General features: G+C 45.4%; 3 protein-coding genes across 19 annotated transcripts in view; 1 reads left to right on the top strand and 2 right to left on the bottom strand.

The window, feature by feature from the left end:
* Nucleotides 1-4,198, top strand: part of notum1b (notum, palmitoleoyl-protein carboxylesterase b) — a 36,821-nt gene extending 32,623 nt beyond the window's left edge. The window contains exons 11-12 of one of the 3 annotated variants that reach the window (XR_006082868.1): nt 172-3,132; nt 3,235-4,198. Coding sequence is in view for 1 of the 3 variants with exons in the window: in XM_042318290.1 (XP_042174224.1) it covers nt 172-361 (190 nt within the window). In the remaining 2 variants the exon portion in view is untranslated. Of the gene's footprint in view, nt 1-171 lie in introns of all 3 variants that reach the window. The other 2 variants (XR_006082867.1, XM_042318290.1) reach the window with 2 other exon arrangements.
* The window catches only part of tmc6b (transmembrane channel-like 6b), a 28,569-nt gene continuing 12,984 nt past the window's right edge, over nt 3,782-19,366 (bottom strand). The window contains exons 10-22 of the mRNA XM_042318275.1: nt 19,086-19,312; nt 18,522-18,666; nt 15,303-15,458; nt 14,513-14,691; nt 14,002-14,092; nt 13,561-13,658; nt 13,274-13,369; nt 11,555-11,630; nt 11,101-11,234; nt 10,483-10,659; nt 10,163-10,241; nt 5,418-5,516; nt 3,782-5,292 (exon numbers count right to left, since the gene is read on the bottom strand). Coding sequence (XP_042174209.1) covers nt 5,278-5,292; nt 5,418-5,516; nt 10,163-10,241; nt 10,483-10,659; nt 11,101-11,234; nt 11,555-11,630; nt 13,274-13,369; nt 13,561-13,658; nt 14,002-14,092; nt 14,513-14,691; nt 15,303-15,458; nt 18,522-18,666; nt 19,086-19,312 — 1,572 coding nt within the window. The 3' untranslated portion in view covers nt 3,782-5,277. The remainder of the gene's footprint in view (nt 5,293-5,417; nt 5,517-10,162; nt 10,242-10,482; nt 10,660-11,100; nt 11,235-11,554; nt 11,631-13,273; nt 13,370-13,560; nt 13,659-14,001; nt 14,093-14,512; nt 14,692-15,302; nt 15,459-18,521; nt 18,667-19,085; nt 19,313-19,366) is intronic.
* Nucleotides 5,523-8,010, bottom strand: LOC121845933. Of its 15 annotated transcripts, none has more exons than XM_042318299.1 (7): nt 7,257-8,010; nt 7,152-7,217; nt 6,859-7,023; nt 6,731-6,763; nt 6,514-6,645; nt 6,005-6,202; nt 5,523-5,926 (listed from the first exon to the last, which is right to left on the bottom strand). In XM_042318299.1, exons 2-7 carry the CDS (start codon nt 7,209-7,211, stop codon nt 5,720-5,722), a joined length of 795 nt encoding a protein of 264 aa, XP_042174233.1. In that variant the 5' UTR covers nt 7,212-7,217; nt 7,257-8,010; the 3' UTR covers nt 5,523-5,719. The 15 variants fall into 15 exon arrangements, 11 of the variants coding, with proteins under 11 accessions (XP_042174233.1, XP_042174234.1, XP_042174235.1 ...); XM_042318300.1 differs by having other exon boundaries at nt 5,523-5,860; XM_042318301.1 differs by having other exon boundaries at nt 6,071-6,202.

Here is a 19,366-nt window from a genome sequence, read left to right as displayed (position 1 = left end):
TGGGTCTCAGATTAGACATATCATAACTGGTTCTTAGATTAGACATATCATAACTGGTTCTTAGATTAGACATATCATAACCTTAATTTGGAGCTTTGCAAAAAAATGAGTGACTTGACCGAGTACCTCTCCCATTTCTAACCTCCTTTCCGCTCCTCCCTGTTACCATAGTTACTGGATGGACATCCAAGTCAAAGGAACCTCCCTCCCCAGAGCCTTACACTGCTGGGACCGTGGTCTCCACGACAACAACCTCCACAAAGATCCTCCAACAATGACACCCATAGCAACAATCCTAACCCCACCCCCAATAAGGCCCTGCCCCCAGCTTCCTCTCCGAGGCGCTGTCCTCTGCGTCTGATTGACAGCTGCCCCTGGCCTCACTGTAATCCCACCTGTCCAACTATACGGGATCAGATCACCGGACAGGAAATGAGCGTGATCCAGTTCCTGAAACACATGGGGTTTGATGTTGCCAAGATGGCCCAGCAACAGGGCATGGACGCAGGGAAACTGCTGGGGATGCTGAATAACGGGAACTGAGCAGGGAGAGACTCACACAGGTAGCTGAAATGAAACGCACATACACACACTCTGACACAGCAGGGCCATAGAACGCTTTGGTGGAGATGAACGGAACTCAATGCAACAGAATAGAAACAGAACTGAACACTAAGCAACAGAACTGAACTCTAAGCAACAGAACTGAACACTAAGCAACAGAACTGAACACTAAGCAACAGGACTGAACTCTAAGCAACAGGACTGAACACTAAGTAACAGAACTGAACTCTAAGCAACAGAACTGAACACTAAGCAACAGAACTGAACTCTAAGTAACAGAACTGAACTCTAAGCAACAGGACTGAACACTAAGTAACAGAACGGAACTCTAAGCAACAGGACTGAACTCTAAGCAACAGGACTGAACTCTAAGCAACAGGACTGAACTCTAAGCAACAGGACTGAACTCTAAGCAACAGGACTGAACTCTAAGCAACAGGACTGAACTCTAAGCAACAGGACTGAACTCTAAGCAACAGGACTGAACTCTAAGCAACAGAACTGAGACTGAACTCTAAGCAACAGAACTGAACTCTAAGCAACAGGACTGAACTCTAAGCAACAGAACTGAGCAGAAAAAGTCACTGTGCTAAACTGAACTGGACTCAATGGATCTGAAATCAGAACTTTGACTTGGTGCAACTCAAAACACCTCAACTCTGAACGCAGCTTGAATAGTGTCTGCAATGGGACAGAACTCGACTTAACTCAACTGAATAATAAATCATTTTTAGTACAACAACGGAACTGCTAAATTTAAGTTCAAACAACTGAACAATGCTGAACTCAACAACGCTGTACTCAACAACGCTGAACTGTCAACAACGCTGAACTCAACAACGCTGAACTGTCAACAACGCTGAACTCAACAACGCTGAACTCAACAACGCTGAACTCAACAACGCTGAACTGAACAACGCTGAACTCAACAACGCTGAACTGAACAACGCTGAACTCAACAACGCTGAACTCAACAACGCTGAACTGAACAACGCTGAACTCAACTCAGCCAAACCTGAACAGAACTAAACTATACTGAAATAGTGTTTTTGGCGCGAAAAGACATACATAAATGGAACGTCATCCGTTTTAAGGATACATCCCAAATGGCATCAGATTCCCCCTTAGGGCTCTGGTCAAAACTAGTGCACTATATTGTGAATAGAGTGCCATTTGGGACGCAATCTGTTCGTTTTAAAGTAAATAAGACAACGGACTTGTGGATTTAGAAAATATATATATGCATAATAGGTGTAGAAGTTGTGTATGTATATGAAGTGGAATCCTCAGACTGTAATGACTTGATAGACTTCAATTATCATTTTGATCAATGCTACAGAAGATACAGAATCAAGTTTCTGATATGAAAGGCAATGGATTATAGCGAGCCCCTCATAGGCTGCGTTTACACAGGCAGCCTAATTCTGATCTATTTCCACTAATTGGTCTTCTAACCAATCAGATCAGGGTCTTTTCCCAATAATTGGGCAAAAGACCAGAATTGGGCTGCCTGTGTAAACACAGCCATAGTAACAAGGGTTCACTAGAACTGATTGATTGATCAGAATTGTCTCAAACGACCACATAGCCTACTGCCACATATGAACTCACCAGCAGAGAGGGATGGAGACTGCCACACCTAAACATAGGATATTAGCAGAGTGAGAGATGTCTGGATGGATGGTTGATACAGTATGTGGGGAATGGGAGAGATGTCTGGATGGTTGATACAGTATGTGGGGAATGGGAGAGATGTCTGGATGGATGGCTGATACAGTATGTGGGGAATGGGAGAGATGTCTGGATGGATGGTTGATACAGTATGTGGGGAATGGGAGAGATGTCTGGATGGATGGATGATACAGTATGTGGGGAATGGGAGAGATGTCTGGATGGATGATACAGTATGTGGGGAATGGGAGAGATGTCTGGATGGATGGTTGATACAGTATGTGGGGAATGGGAGAGATGTCTGGATGGATGGTTGATACAGTATGTGGGGAATGGGAGAGATGTCTGGATGGATGATACAGTATGTGGGGAATGGGAGAGATGTCTGGATGGATGATACAGTATGTGGGGAATGGGAGAGATGTCTGGATGGATGGTTGATACAGTATGTGGGGAATGGGAGAGATGTCTGGATGGATGATACAGTATGTGGGGAATGGGAGAGATGTCTGGATGGATGATACAGTATGTGGGGAATGGGAGAGATGTCTGGATGGATGGCTGATACAGTATGTGGGGAATGGGAGAGATGTCTGGATGGATGGATGATACAGTATGTGGGGAATGGGAGAGATTTATGATATGGCGCTCTCTACTGGAGGTTTTGAGAATTACAAACATTTGTATTCTTGCTGCTTCCAACTCTCCCTGGGTGAATAATACTGAATGGTGCTTTTAGCCACATATGCTTTTGTACAAGGATAATAATGGGTTATACTTTAGTATCTCTAAAAGGTTATGTGATTAACTGGATAATAATGGGTTATACTTTAGTATCTCTAAAAGCTTATGTGATTAACTGGATAATAATGGGTTATACTTTAGTATCTCTAAAAGGTTATGTGATTAACTGGATAATAATGAGTTATACTTTAGTATCTCTAAAAGCTTATGTGATTAACTGGATAATAATGGGTTATACTTTAGTATCTCTAAAAGGTTATGTGATTAACTGTTTGAACTCAATGAAGGGTTGCACATTTTCGGTAACTTTAACAAAATGTTCCTGAAATCCCAGTTGGAAGTTTCCTGGAATCAGGAGGGAATTAACAGAGAATCTGGGAATCATCCAACCAGGATTTCTGGAAAACCTGGGAATTTTGCAACCCTAAACTCAAGTTGACATTTATTGGATTAGGTGGATCATGTATGAGTGCTATTCTACTTCATATTTATTAGGTGGATCATGTATGAGTGCTATTCTACTTCATATTTATTAGGTGGATCATGTATGAGTGCTATTCTACTTCATATTTATTAGGTGGATCATGTATGAGTGCTATTACGACAGGAAAGTGATTCTTTGGAAATTATCAATATATTTAGCTCTTTTTATGGTGCTGATTGCATGTCTGTAGTACATTATAATTGTGTTGAATAATAGAAAGATATATGTTTCAATGATTTATATTAGATTTCTCCACTGAAAAGTACAAGTGCAGCATAACCACTAGGTAAACATCAGATAAGCAAATACACACACAAATATGTTAAAACATTTAATTTCGTACAAACAAAACAACTTAAAAACAAAGAGACATTCCAATAACGTACTGTTCCAGTGGTTGATCTAAGACCATTTCCTGTTTGAACGAACCAATCAGATCGCCCGATACTAAGAGGTGGATTCTTCCTACAGAGTCAGTAAACAGAGGATGCATCCCAAAAGGTACCCTATTCTCTACATAGTGCACTACGTACGACCAGCGCCCTATAAAGTCGTGCACTATGTAGGGAAGAGTGCCATTTCAGAAGCAGTGTGGTGACCACCAATTAACATAAAAACATCAAAATCATTTTATATCAGAAACGGAAAGAAATAACCTGTTCACAGTTGGTATGAAAGGGCTGTTGACAAAATACCTGTTTATACAATAAAAACATCTAAAGTAAAAAAAAAAAATCATACTATTTACAATTTAAAAAAATACAAATCCTATATTTGACAGAATTCACCTGCTTAACAATGCCACTGTTTTAATCAATGCCACTGTTTTAATCCTTTATACAACGTTGGCAGCTTATTGGCATTTGATATGTTCCCTGTTCAAAGTTGTGAGGGAAAAAAATATTCTTTCTAAAAAGCGCATTCCGTTCTGTGTCCCTACAAGCACACCGTATCCCAGTGTCGTTTCCTCACCTCTTCACCCCTACATCCTCTCTCATGACCAGGGCTTCCAATCCAAGTTTAAAAAAGGACAAAGATCCTTGGCTGAAAGTATTGAGCGTCGATAAACCATTGTTTTGTGACAGTGGCATGTCCTTTCATTTACATGAAGAATAAACAGTAAGGTGGAGCCTAGTTACAGTAAGGTGGAGCCTAGTTACAGTAAGGTGGAGCCTGTGGCCTGGCCATAGTAAGATCATTAAAACTCAGTGGTCTTTTCCTATGTAGCCTAGTTACAGTAAGGTGGAGCCTGTGGCCTGGCCATAGTAAGATCATTAAAACTCAGTGGTCTTTTCCTATGTAGCCTAGTTACAGTAAGGTGGAGCCTGTGGCCTGGCCATAGTAAGATCATTAAAACTCAGTGGTCTTTTCCTATGTAGCCTAGTTACAGTAAGGTGGAGCCTAGTTACAGTAAGGTGGAGCCTGTGGCCTGGCCATAGTAAGATCCTATAAAGTGGTCTTTCCCTATGAGGAGTAGTCTGTTATTGGAAGAGGGAAAGCCTGCTTTGTCCCATTCCCAATCCTTATAAGGACCAGCTTCCTGGGAAAGAGTGTGGATCCTATCAGATTCACGTTTTGGTGTCTATGGGATTTGTTATTGTAAAAGAAGTAAATTCCTTTATAGTCCCAGTCCCAACTCAGCTTCCTGGGAAAGAGGACATCCTATGAGAATAGTTTTCCAGGTGAAGAATCCCTTAACAACTCTTCCCAGAGGCAGGAGAGGGGAGCTACATCCAGGTTGGTCCATTCAGGACATTTTCTGAGATATTCCCTCCAATGAGAAGGGAGAGAATGCCCTTTCAGTAGTTGGAATGCTAACAGTTGGAATCCTGGGAAGAGGACAGGAGAAACTGGTCAGAAATGTGAGCCAAGAAAAATTGGGAACAAAGGAATGCATGCAGCCATGCACACACACTCTCCTCCTTCAGGCACAGACTCTCTCTCCTACACACACCTGACTGGCCTGACTGGTGAGTCTGCGAGGGGCGAGGGGTCGTTTCTGCTGGTGGATGGCCTGGAGACGAGTGATCAGGAACTTCTTATCCTCCCCCTCCTAGAAACACAATGATACAGGTCACCAGGGAACAACTGTAGCTGGCCATTAACACCTTATACACAGTGTGAGAACACTCCATTATCACCTTATACACAGTGTTAGAACACTCCATTATCACCTTATACACAGTGTTAGAACACTCCATTATCACCTTATACACAGTGTTAGAACACTCCATTATCACATTATACACAGTGTTATTACACTCCATTATACACAGTGTTAGAACACTCCATTATCACCTTATACACAGTGTTAGAACAATCCATTATCACCTTATACACCGTGTTAGAACACTCCATTATCACATTATACACAGTGTTAGAACACTCCATTATCACCTTATACACAGTGTTAGAACACTCCATTATCACCTTATACACAGTGTTAGAACACTCCATTATCACCTTATACACAGTGTTAGAACGCTCCATTATCACATTATACACAGTGTTATACACAGTGTTAGAACACTCCATTATCACCTTATACACAGTGTTAGAACACTCCATTATCACATTATACACAGTGTTAGAACACTCCATTATCACCTTATACACAGTGTTAGAACACTCCATTATCACATTATACACAGTGTTAGAACACTCCATTATCACCTTATACACAGTGTTAGAACACTCCATTATCACCTTATACACAGTGTTAGAACACTCCATTATCACCTTATACACAGTGTTAGAACACTCCACATTATCACAGTTATACACAGTGTTAGAACACTCCATTATCACATTGTACACAGTGTTAGAACACTCCATTATCACATTATACAGTGTTAGAACACTCCATTATCACATGTGTTAGAACACTCCATTATCACCTTATAGTGTTATAACAGTGTTAGAACACTCCATTATCACCTTATACACAGTGTTAGAACACTCCATTATCACATTATACACAGTGTTAGAACACTCCATTATCACATTATACAGTGTTAGTTATACACAGTGTTAGAACACTCCATTATCACCTTATACACAGTGTTAGAACACTCCATTATCACCTTATACACAGTGTTAGAACACTCCATTATCACCTTATACACAGTGTTAGAACACTCCATTATCACCTTATACACAGTGTTAGAACACTCCATTATCACCTTATACACAGTGTTAGAACACTCCATTATCACCACAGTGTTAGAACACTCCATTATACACAGTGTTAGAACACTCCATTATCACATTATACACAGTGTTAGAACACTCCATTATCACCTTATACACAGTGTTAGAACACTCCATTATCACATTGTACAGCGTTAGAACACTCCATTATCACCTTATACAGTGTTAGAACACTCCATTATCACCTTATACACAGTGTTAGAACACTCCATTATCACCTTATACACAGTGTTAGAACACTCCATTATCACATTATACACAGTGTTAGAACACTCCATTATCACCTTATACACAGTGTTAGAACACTCCATTATCACATTATACACAGTGTTAGAACACTCCATTATCACCTTATACACAGTGTTAGAACACTCCATTATCACATTGTACAGCGTTAGAACACTCCATTATCACATTGTACAGCGTTAGAACACTCCATTATCACCTTATACACAGTGTTAGAACACTCCATTATCACCTTATACACAGTGTTAGAACACTCCATTATCACATTATACACAGTGTTAGAACACTCCATTATCACCTTATACAGTGTTAGAACAATCCATTATCACATTATCACCTTATACAGTGTTAGAACACTCCATTATCACCTTATACACAGTGTTAGAACACTCCATTATCACATTACACAGTGTTAGAACACTCCATTATCACATTGTACAGCGTTAGAACACTCCATTATCACCTTATACACAGTGTTAGAACACTCCATTATCACCTTATACACAGTGTTAGAACACTCCATTATCACCTTATACACAGTGTTAGAACACTCCATTATCACATTATACACAGTGTTAGAACACTCCATTATCACCTTATACACAGTGTTAGAACACTCCATTATCACCTTATACACAGTGTTAGAACACTCCATTATCACATTATACACAGTGTTATACACAGTGTTAGAACACTCCATTATCACCTTATACACAGTGTTAGAACACTCCATTATCACATTATACACAGTGTTATACACAGTGTTAGAACACTCCATTATCACCTTATACACAGTGTTAGAACGCTCCATTATCACATTATACACAGTGTTAGAACACTCCATTATCACATTATACACAGTGTTAGAACACTCCATTATCACCTTATACACAGTGTTAGAACACTCCATTATCACATTATACACAGTGTTAGAACACTCCATGACAAGTTAAGTGGTTGTATACACAGAGTGTTGAACGTACATTTTCTACATTGACATTTTAGTAATTTAGCAGACACTCTGATCCAGAGAGACTTACAGTTAGTGAGTCATTTAGCAGACACTCTGATCCAGAGAGACTTACAGTTAGTGAGTCATTTAGCAGACACTCTGATCCAGAGAGACTTACAGTTAGTGAGTCATTTAGCAGACACTCTGATCCAGAGAGACTTACAGTTAGTGAGTCATTTAGCAGACACTCTGATCCAGAGAGACTTACAGTTAGTGAGTCATTTAGCAGACACTCTGATCCAGAGAGACTTACAGTTAGTGAGTCATTTAGCAGACACTCTGATCCAGAGAGACTTACAGTTAGTGAGTCATTTAGCAGACACTCTGATCCAGAGAGACTTACAGTTAGTGAGTCATTTAGCAGACACTCTGATCCAGAGAGACTTACAGTTAGTGAGTCATTTAGCAGACACTCTGATCCAAAGAGACTTACAGTTAGTGAGTCATTTAGCAGACATGTCTGATCCAGAGAGACTTACAGTTAGTGAGTCATTTAGCAGACACTCTGATCCAGAGAGACTTACAGTTAGTGAGTCATTTAGCAGACACTGATCCAGAGAGACACTGTTAGTGAGTCATTTAGCAGACACACTGATCCAGAGAGACTTACAGTTAGTGAGTCATTTAGCAGACACTCTGATCCAGAGAGACTTACAGTTAGTGAGTCATTTAGCAGACACTCTGATCCAGAGAGACTTACAGTTAGTGAGTCATTTAGCAGACACTCTGATCCAGAGACACTTACAGTTAGTGAGTCATTTAGCAGACACTCTGATCCAGAGAGACTTACAGTTAGTGAGTCATTTAGCAGACACTCTGATCCAGAGACTTACAGTTAGTGAGTCATTTAGCAGACACTCTGATCCAGAGAGACTTACAGTTAGTGAGTCATTTAGCAGACACTCTGATCCAGAGAGACTTACAGTTAGTGAGTCATTTAGCAGACACTCTGATCCAGAGAGACTTACAGTTAGTGAGTCATTTAGCAGACACTCTATCCAGAGACTTACAGTTAGTGAGTCATTTAGCTTACAGTTAGTGAGTCATTTAGCAGACACTAGAGACGTACAGTTAGTGAGTCATTTAGCAGACACTCTGATCCAGAGAGACTTACAGTTAGTGAGTCATTTAGAGACACTCTGATCCAGAGACTTACAGTTAGTGAGTCATTTAGCAGACACTCTGATCCAGAGAGACTTACAGTTAGTGAGTCATTTAGCAGACACTCTGATCCAGAGAGACTTACAGTTAGTGAGTCATTTAGCAGACACTCTGATCCAGAGACTTACAGTTAGTGAGTCATTTAGCAGACACTCTGATCCAGAGAGACTTACAGTTAGTGCATTCACCTTATGATAGCTAGGTGAGACAACCACATTACAGTCATAGTAAGTACATTTTGTCTCAATAAAGTAGTTATCAGCAAAGTCAGACGTGGTCAGGTGGGAAAAGGGATTATTTAAGATCCTCTTTGCAGAGGAAGGGTTTCAGATGTTTTCTACAGGTTCATATTTACTACAGTGTTATTATGACAGTACTGTAATAAAAGGAGGTGAACGTTTTCTATCTGGATAACACTGTTATGAAGGGTTAAGTCACACTGTTATGAAGGGTTAAGTCACACTGTTATGAAGGGTTAAGTCACACTGTTATGAAGGGTTAAGTCACACTGTTATGAAGGGTTAAGTCACACTGTTATGAAGGGTTAAGTCACACTGTTATAAAGGGTTAAGTCACACTGTTATGAAGGGTTAAGTCACACTGTTATGAAGGGTTAAGTCACACTGTTATGAAGGGTTAAGTCACACTGTTATGAAGGGTTAAGTCACACTGTTATGAAGGGTTAAGTCACACTGTTATGAAGGGTTAAGTCACACTGTTATGAAGGGTTAAGTCACACTGTTATGAAGGGTTAAGTCACACTGTTATGAAGGGTTAAGTCACACTGTTATGAAGGGTTAAGTCACACTGTTATGAAGGGTTAAGTCACACTGTTATGAAGGGTTAAGTCACACTGCTATGAAGGGTTAAGTCACACTGTTATGAAGGGTTAAGTCACACTGTTATGAAGGGTTAAGTCACACTGTTATGAAGGGTTAAGTCACACTGTTATGAGGGGTTAAGTCACACTGTTATGAAGGGTTAAGTCACACTGCTATGAAGGGTTAAGTCACACTGTTATGAAGGGTTAAGTCACATTAGTATTGTATAAGAGAGTTGAGAGACGTTACGTTTTCTATTTGCTCCTGCAGCAGACTGATAATCTTCCTCTGTCCATCCACCACCTGGGTGTTGAAGTAAATCACTATCCTGAGAGACACAGAGAGACAGTATGAAAACACACAACAACCTTCTCCTTTACAGAGATACTGACAGAAATGATCAAAGCAACCTGAAGGAACTTAGTTTGTGTCAAATCCCTCAAGCTATCATCCTAACAGAGGTTCTCCACCATGTAGCTGTGAGCTCGCTCAGACAGACAGACAGACAGACAGATTCTCTCTATGTGTGTCTTTACACCGGTCTGTGTGTGTGTCTGTGTGCAACTCACAGGAAGATCCCAGCAGCGAGGAACAGAAACAGAGGGTTCTCCACTATGTAGCTGTGAGCCCAGGCTAACCAGGCCAGGTTAGGGTTGTGTGTCTCCAACTCCTTCACCCACAGCTTCCCTGACTGGAACATAGTGGACAGGCTGCGGAACGGACCGCATGACTCAGACGGACGGATACTGGAGGGAGAGGAGAGGAGGGAGAGAGATTGATATACTACGTTATCTATGTGGATAATGTATATTGACTGGAACATAGTGGACAGATACTGGAGGGAGAGAGATTGATATACTACGTTATCTATGTGGATAATGTATATTGACTGGAACATAGTGGACAGATACTGGAGGGAGAGAGATTGATATACTACGTTATCTATGTGGATAATGTATATTGCAGGTATGTGTGTGTTCAACATCTTCAGTGTGTGTTCAACATCTCCAGTGTGTGTTCAACATCTCCAGTGTGTGTTCAACATCTCCAGTGTGTGTTCAACATCTTCAGTGTGTGTTCAACATCTTCAGTGTGTGTTCAACATCTTCAGTGTGTGTTCAACATCTTCAGTGTGTGTTCAACATGTTCAGTGTGTGTGTTACTGACATCTGTCCATCTCTCCTTACCTCCACATGGTGTAGCTGACACAAACAGCAGCCCCCAGGAAGGAAGGGCAGCAGAGGAGGGTGATGAAGATGGTGCTCATCTGACTGGCCCTATAGGGCTTCCTAGGGGACTGGCAGTTCATCATCACACTAGTCTGGTGGGGGGGGAGACACACACACAGAGAGAGAGTACTGTCAGGATACGGCCAGAGAACAGTTTGTGAGTCAAGACAAGGTTAAAGGTCAGTTGACATTCAGTTGTAGTTGGATAGTAATTCGTTACATAGTCCAGTTAGCAGTATGATCATGGCACAGTGATCAGAACAGAGGTGTACCTACCTGCTTCATGTAGAAGAGAAGTTACCAGTATGATCATGGCACAGTGATCAGAACAGAGGTGTACCTACCTGCTTCCTGTAGAAGAGAAGTTACCAGTATGATCATGGCACAGTGATCAGAACAGAGGAGAACCTACCTGCTTCATGTAGAAGAGAAGCAGTAGTTTGATGATCTGTACAGCAGGAAGCAGAGGAGTGAACAACACCCCCAACCTAAATAACACAGACATGATACAACATCACTACAACCTCCACAACATCACTACAACCTCACTACAACCTCCACAACAGACATGATACAACATCACTTCAACATCACTACAACCTCCACAACATCACTACAACCTCCACAACACAGACATGATACAACATCACTACAACCTCACTACAACCTCCACAACAGACATGATACAACATCACAACCTCACTACAACCTCCACAACAGACATGATACAACATCACAACACTACAACCTCCACAACACAGACATGATACAACATCACAACATCACAAACCTCCACAACACAGACATGATACAACATCACTACAACCTCCACAACAGACATGATACAACATCACAACAACCTCCACAACACAGACATCACTACAACCTCCACAACGCAGACACGATACAACATCACTACAACCTCCACAACACAGACATGATAAAACATCACAACACAGACATGATACAACATCACTACAACCTCCACAACACAGACATGATACAACATCACTACAACCTCCACAACACATACATGATACAACATCAGCAAAGCACTTTGAAACTGTTTGTTTGTTGTTGCATAAATGCAACCCATCCTACACACAGATATTGTCATGAGTTACCTGTTACCAGGCCTAGGTTGAGGCTAGGTGCAGGGTTGAGGCTAGGTGCAGGGTTAAGGTGCAGGGTTGAGGTGCAGGGTTGAGGCTAGGTGCAGGGTTGAGGTGCAGGGTTGAGGCTAGGTGCAGGGTTGAGGCTAGGTGCAGGGTTGAGGCTTGAGGCTAGGTGCAGGGTTGAGGCTAGGTGCAGGGTTGAGGCTAGGTGCAGGGTTGAGGTGCAGGGTTGAGGCTGCAGGGTTGGCTAGGTGCAGGGTTGAGGCTAGGTGCAGGGTTGAGGCTAGGTGCAGGGTTGAGGCTAGGTGCAGGGTTGAGGTGCAGGGTTAAGGCTAGGTGCATGGTTGAGGTGCAGGGTTGAAGCTAGGTGCAGGGTTGAGGCTAGGTGCAGGGTTGAGGCTAGGTGCAGGGTTGAGGCTAGGTGCAGGGTTGAGGCTAGGTGCAGGGTTGAGGCTAGGTGCAGGGTTGAGGCTAGGTGCAGGGTTGAGGTGCAGGGTTGAGGCTAGGTACAGGGTTGAGGTGCAGGGTTGAGGTGCAGGGTTGAGGCTAGGCTAGGTGCAGGGTTGAGGCTAGGTGCAGGGTTGAGGTGCAGGGTTGAGGTGCAGGGTTGAGGCTAGGTGTAGGGTTGAGGTGCAGGGTTGAGGCTAGGTGCAGGGTTGAGGTGCAGGGTTGAGGCTAGGTGCAGGGTTGAGGCTAGGTGCAGGGTTGAGGCTAGGTGCAGGGGCTTGCAGGGTTGAGGCTGCAGGGTTGAGGCTAGGTGCAGGTTTGAGGCTAGGTGCAGGGTTGAGGCTAGGTGCAGGGTTGAGGCTAGGTGCAGGGTTGAGGCTAGGTGCAGGGTTGAGGTGGTGCAGGGTTGAGGCTAGGTGCAGGGTTGAGGCTAGGTGCAGGGTTGAGGCTAGGTGCAGGGTTGAGGCTAGGTGCAGGGTTGAGGCTAGGTGCAGGGTTGAGGCTAGGTGCAGGGTTGAGGCTAGGTGCAGGGTTGAGGCTAGGTGCAGGACCAGGGTTAGAGTTTATACCAGGCCAATGTCTGTCCGTAGATGAGTTCCAACACGTTCCTGGAGATGTCAAACACAGGCTTTCTTTTCCTCTTCAACACCCTCTGAGAAAACAACCTGCAGGAGAGAGAGACATAAAGAAGATGAGGGATAAAGGGTTGAGAACGGGAAAGAAAGCAATATAGATTGTATAGCGCGTTGAACGAGTTGCCGAGTTTATGAGCAAGAATATGAGGGAGAGAGAGACACAGAGAGAGACACAGAGAGAGACACAGAGAGAGACACACACAGACAGACAGACAACCCACCTCCAGAGGAACTCTCCAAAGAAGGTGTCCAGTATGGTAAAGATGAAGTCCATGAGGAGGAAGCGGTACAGCTCTTGTCCTACAAAACTCTCCCAGCACTGACAACACCACAACAAACTACATCAACAACAATAACATCAATATCAACAACACATGAGACACCAGTCATAACAGCAGCACAGATTTCATTTTGATACATAATGCTGTAAATGGAACGTTGGGATAGAATGGGAACGTTGGGACAGAATGGGACCAGAATGGGAATGTTGGGACAGAATGGGACCAGAATGGGAATGTTGGGACAGAATGGGTAAACAGAATGGGTACGTTGGGACAGAACTGGCACAGAATGGGAACAGAATGGGAACGTTGGAACAGAATGGGACAAAATGAAAAAGTTGGGACAGAAGCGGAATACTGGAACGGGAATGTTCCTCTCACCTGCAGGCCAATGCTGTTGGGGTCAGAAGCGATCCGGCCCAGCCAATGGAAGCACAGCACTACCAGCACGCTCACTTTCAACATCAGGTTCCTGAAACACACAAATAGTATAGATGTTTTACATGTTTAGCACACACAGACACACACACACTTCTGTCAACTAGCAAGACTCTCTTGATTTCCATAAACTCTCCATTAACTTCATTAAGTCTGTAGGGTGCACATCCACCCCTCTACCTGCAGATGGCGATGTATGTGTGAACGCAGGGGGAGTCATAGTGCTCCACACACACACAGTTTGTGGACTGCAGTTCCCCCCCCCCTACCTGCAGATGGCGATGTATGTGTGAACGCAGGGGAGTCATAGTGCTCCACACACACACACACAGTTTGTGGACTGCAGTTCCCCCCCTACCTGCAGATGGCGATGTATGTGTGAACGCAGGGGGAGTCACAGTGCTCCACACACACACACACACACAGTTTGTGGACTGCAGTTCCCCCCCCCTACCTGCTGATGGCGATGTATGTGTTTACGCTGGGTGAGTCGTACTCCTCCATCCAGGCAGTAGCGTTGAAGATGCCAGGGAGCAGGAGGTTGATGAGAGACACTACGACTGGCAGGGCCAACAGACTGGCTTCCTTCAGGAGAGGGTCCTTAGTGGGAATACGAGATCTGTACTGGAGGTCCTACAGAGGGAGAGGGGGAGGAAGAGAGAGAGAGAGGGTCCTTAGTGGGAATACGAGATCTGTACTGGAGGTCCTACAGAGGGAGAGGGAGGGGGGGAAGATCTGTACTGAGAGAGAGGAGGGTCCTTAGTGGGAATACGAGATCTGTACTGGAGGTCCTACAGAGGGAGGGGGAGGAAGAGAGAGAGAGGGTCCTTAGTGGGAATACGAGATCTGTACTGGAGGTCCTACAGAGGGAGGGGGAGGAAGAGAGAGAGAGGGGTCCTTAGTGGGAATACGAGATCTGTACTGGAGGTCCTACAGAGGGAGGGGGGAGGAAGAGAGAGAGAGGGTCCTTAGTGGGAATACGAGATCTGTACTGGAGGTCCTACAGAGGGAGAGGGGGAGGAAGAGAGAGAGAGGGTCCTTAGTGGGAATACGAGATCTGTACTGGAGGTCCTACAGAGGGAGAGGGGGAGGAAGAGAGAGAGAGGGTCCTTAGTGGGAATACGAGATCTGTACTGGAGGTCCTACAGAGGGAGAGGGGGAGGAAGAGAGAGAGAGGGACAGAAGGTGTAAGACGTCAGTGGAGAATGAAACCAATGTAGAGCAGCTGAAAACGTGTCTCTTACCTTGTGCATGTACTCAGAGAAGTAGTAGAGAGCTAGAACACAGGCCACTGTACTGCCGATACAGATGAACCAGGCCAGAACATGTACCAGCACACGTCCTATTCTCTGACACGCAGTCTTCTGGACATGCTTACGACTCGTCTCCTCTAACAACTCCTACACAGAGAGAGACATGGTTACGACTAGTCTCCTCTAACAACTCCTACACAGAGAGAGACATGGTTACGACTAGTCTCCTCTAACAACTCCTACACAGAGAGAGACATGGTTACGACTAGTCTCCTCTAACAACTCCTACACAGAGAGAGACATGGTTACGACTAGTCTCCTCTAACAACTCCTACACAGAGAGAGACATGGTTACGACTAGTCTCCTCTAACAACTCCTACACAGAGAGAGACATGGTTACGACTAGTCTCCTCTAACAACTCCTACACAGAGAGAGACATGGTTACGACTAGTCTCCTCTAACAACTCCTACACAGAGAGAGAGAGAGAGACATGGTTACGACTAGTCTCCTCTAACAACTCCTACACAGAGAGAGAGAGAGAGACATGCTTACGACTCGTCTCCTCTAACAACTCCTACACAGAGAGAGACATGGTTACGACTAGTCTCCTCTAACAACTCCTACACAGAGAGAGACATGGTTACGACTAGTCTCCTCTAACAACTCCTACACAGAGAGAGAGAGACATGGTTACGACTCGTCTCCTCTAACAACTCCTACACAGAGAGAGAGAGAGAGAGAGATGGTTACGACTCGTCTCCTCTAACAACTCCTACACAGAGAGAGACATGGTTACGACTAGTCTCCTCCTCCTCTCCTCTACATGGTTATGATTATTCTAACAACTCCTACACAGAGAGAGAGAGAGACATGGTTACGACTTCTCCTCTAACAACTCCTACACAGAGAGAGAGAGATGGTTATGATGAGTCTCCTCTAACAACATGAGGGAGGGGGAGAGGTGATTGTGAGAATTAGCGTTTTCCTTAAGTGTGTGTGTGTGTGTGTGTGTGTGTGTGTATATATATAGGACTCTGTAAGGAGAATGTCCTTTGAAGAATGGTAAGAAAAACAGGAGCAGCTCAATGTTGATCTGGAAGTTGAAAAGGATGCCGGACAAACAGAAGGTTCGTGTCCCTACCCTGAGTGTGTTTGTGTCCCTACCCTGAGTGTGTTTGTGTCCCTACCCTGTGTCCCTACACTGAGTGTGTTCGTGACCCTACCCTGAGTGTGTACGTGTCCCTACCCTGAGTGTGTTCGTGTCCCTACCCTGTGTCCCTACACTGAGTGTGTTTGTGTCCCTACCCTGTGTCCCTACACTGAGTGTGTTCGTGTCCCTACCCTGAGTGTGTTTGTGTCCCTACCCTGAGTGTGTTCGTGTCCCTACCCTGTGTCCCTACACTGAGTGTGTTCGTGTCCCTACCCTGTGTCCCTACCCTGAGTGTGTTTGTCCCTACCCTGTGTCCCTACACTGAGTGTGTTCGTGTCCCTACCCTGTGTCCCTACACTGAGTGTGTTCGTGTCCCTACCCTGAGTGTGTTTGTGTCCCTACCCTGAGTGTGTTCGTGTCCCTACCCTGTGTCCCTACACTGAGTGTGTTCGTGTCCCTACCCTGTGTCCCTACACTGAGTGTGTTCGTGTCCCTACCCTGTGTCCCTACACTGAGTGTGTTTGTGTCCCTACCCTGAGTGTGTTTGTGTCCCTACCCTGAGTGTGTTCGTGTCCCTACCCTGTGTCCCTACACTGAGTGTGTTCGTGTCCCTACCCTGTGTCCCTACACTGAGTGTGTTTGTGTCCCTACCCTGAGTGTGTTTGTGTCCCTACCCTGAGTGTGTTCGTGTCCCTACCCTGAGTGTGTTCGTGTCCCTACCCTGAGTGTGTTTGTGTCCCTACCCTGAGTGTGTTCGTGTCCCTACCCTGAGTGTGTTCGTGTCCCTACCCTGAGTGTGTTCGTGTCCCTACCCTGAGTGTGTTCGTGTCCCTACCCTGAGTGTGTTCGTGTCCCTACCCTGAGTGTGTTCGTGTCCCTACCCTGAGTGTGTTCGTGTCCCTACCCTGAGTGTGTTTGTGTCCCTACCCTGAGTGTGTTCGTGTCCCTACCCTGAGTGTGTTCGTGTCCCTACCCTGAGTGTGTTCGTGTCCCTACCCTGAGTGTGTTCGTGTCCCTACCCTGAGTGTGTTCGTGTCCCTACCCTGAGTGTGTTCGTGTCCCTACCCTGAGTGTGTTCCCCTACCCTGAGTGTGTTCGTGTCCCTACCCTGAGTGTGTTTGTGTCCCTACCCTGTGTCCCTACACTGAGTGTGTTCGTGTCCCTACCCTGAGTGTGTACCCTGTGTCCCTACCCTGAGTGTGTTCGTGTCCCTACCCTGTGTCCCTACACTGAGTGTGTTTGTGTCCCTACCCTGTGTCCCTACACTGAGTGTGTTCGTGTCCCTACCCTGAGTGTGTTTGTGTCCCTACCCTGAGTGTGTTCGTGTCCCTACCCTGTGTCCCTACCCTGAGTGTGTTTGTGTCCCTACCCTGTGTCCCTACACTGAGTGTGTTCGTGTCCCTACCCTGTGTCCCTACACTGAGTGTGTTCGTGTCCCTACCCTGAGTGTGTTCGTGTCCCTACCCTGTGTCCCTACACCCTGAGTGTGTTCGTGTCCCTACCCTGTGTCCCTACCCTGAGTGTGTTCGTGTCCCTACCCTGTGTCCCTACCCTGAGTGTGTTCGTGTCCCTACCCTGAGTGTGTTCGTGTCCCTACCCTGAGTGTGTTCGTGTCCCTACCCTGAGTGTGTTCGTGTCCCTACCCTGAGTGTGTTCGTGTCCCTACCCTGAGTGTGTTCGTGTCCCTACCCTGAGTGTGTTCGTGTCCCTACCCTGAGTGTGTTCGTGTCCCTACCCTGAGTGTGTTCGTGTCCCTACCCTGAGTGTGTTCGTGTCCCTACCCTGAGTGTGTTCGTGTCCCTACCCTGAGTGTGTTCGTGTCCCTACCCTGAGTGTGTTCGTGTCCCTACCCTGAGTGTGTTCGTGTCCCTACCCTGAGTGTGTTCGTGTCCCTACCCTGAGTGTGTTCGTGTCCCTACCCTGAGTGTGTTCGTGTCCCTACCCTGAGTGTGTTCGTGTCCCTACCCTGAGTGTGTTCGTGTCCCTACCCTGAGTGTGTTCGTGTCCCTACCCTGTGTGTGTTCGTGTCCCTACCCTGTGTGTGTTCGTGTCCCTACCCTGAGTTGAATGCAGATGTTTTCAGACCGGAGTTTGACGGAGGTTTTCTTGATGACTTTAAAGTCCCAGGAACAGAACACCTTCATCGCCAGGATACCATGTGACTTGTCTATACGGAAACTCTGACCAAACGACTTGGACATGCTGGGGGGATGACACACACACACACACACACACACACACACACACACACACACACCTTACTTTGTGAACTGTTACTAATGTAAGTGCTGTAGTTTAACATATCCTAAATACACTGAGTGTTCAAAACACATGCCCCCCCCACACACACATGCCCCCCCCACACACACATGCCCACCCCCACACACACATGCCCACCCCCACACACACACATGCCCCCCCCACACACACATGCCCACCCCCCACACACACACATGCCCCCCCCACACACACGCCCCCCACGCCCCCCCCCCACCCCGCCCCACCCCACCCCACGCCCCCCACACACACACCACACCGCCCCCCCCACACACACACACCTGATCAAAAAGTGAAAGCTGAGATGAGAGAGAAATTGACGAGAGACAAGGACACAAACACACCTGTAGACGAGGATGATGCAGGTGATGAAGAAAGCCAGTCCTATGGTGAAGAAGTAAGCCAGGGGCATGTTGTAGGACGGCTTCCCTCCACAGTCTGTCTCCATTGTCCTTCTAGATACAGAGGGACTGGGCTGCTGCTCCATACTGCTACTAGTGACTCTACAGTCCTTAGACAGGGTAGAGTTACTATAGTAACCATAGTACATCACTGAGTCTGAGAAATAACCCTGAGGAGAGAGAGGGGGAGAGAGGGAGAGAGAGAGAGAGGGGGGGGTGTTAGA

Source organism: Oncorhynchus tshawytscha, unplaced genomic scaffold (genome assembly GCF_018296145.1).
Source record: "Oncorhynchus tshawytscha isolate Ot180627B unplaced genomic scaffold, Otsh_v2.0 Un_contig_4324_pilon_pilon, whole genome shotgun sequence".
Lineage (NCBI taxonomy): Eukaryota > Metazoa > Chordata > Actinopteri > Salmoniformes > Salmonidae > Oncorhynchus > Oncorhynchus tshawytscha.
The sequence above is the reverse complement of the archived record's forward strand: the minus strand, read 5'-3'. Positions and strand labels throughout refer to the sequence as shown.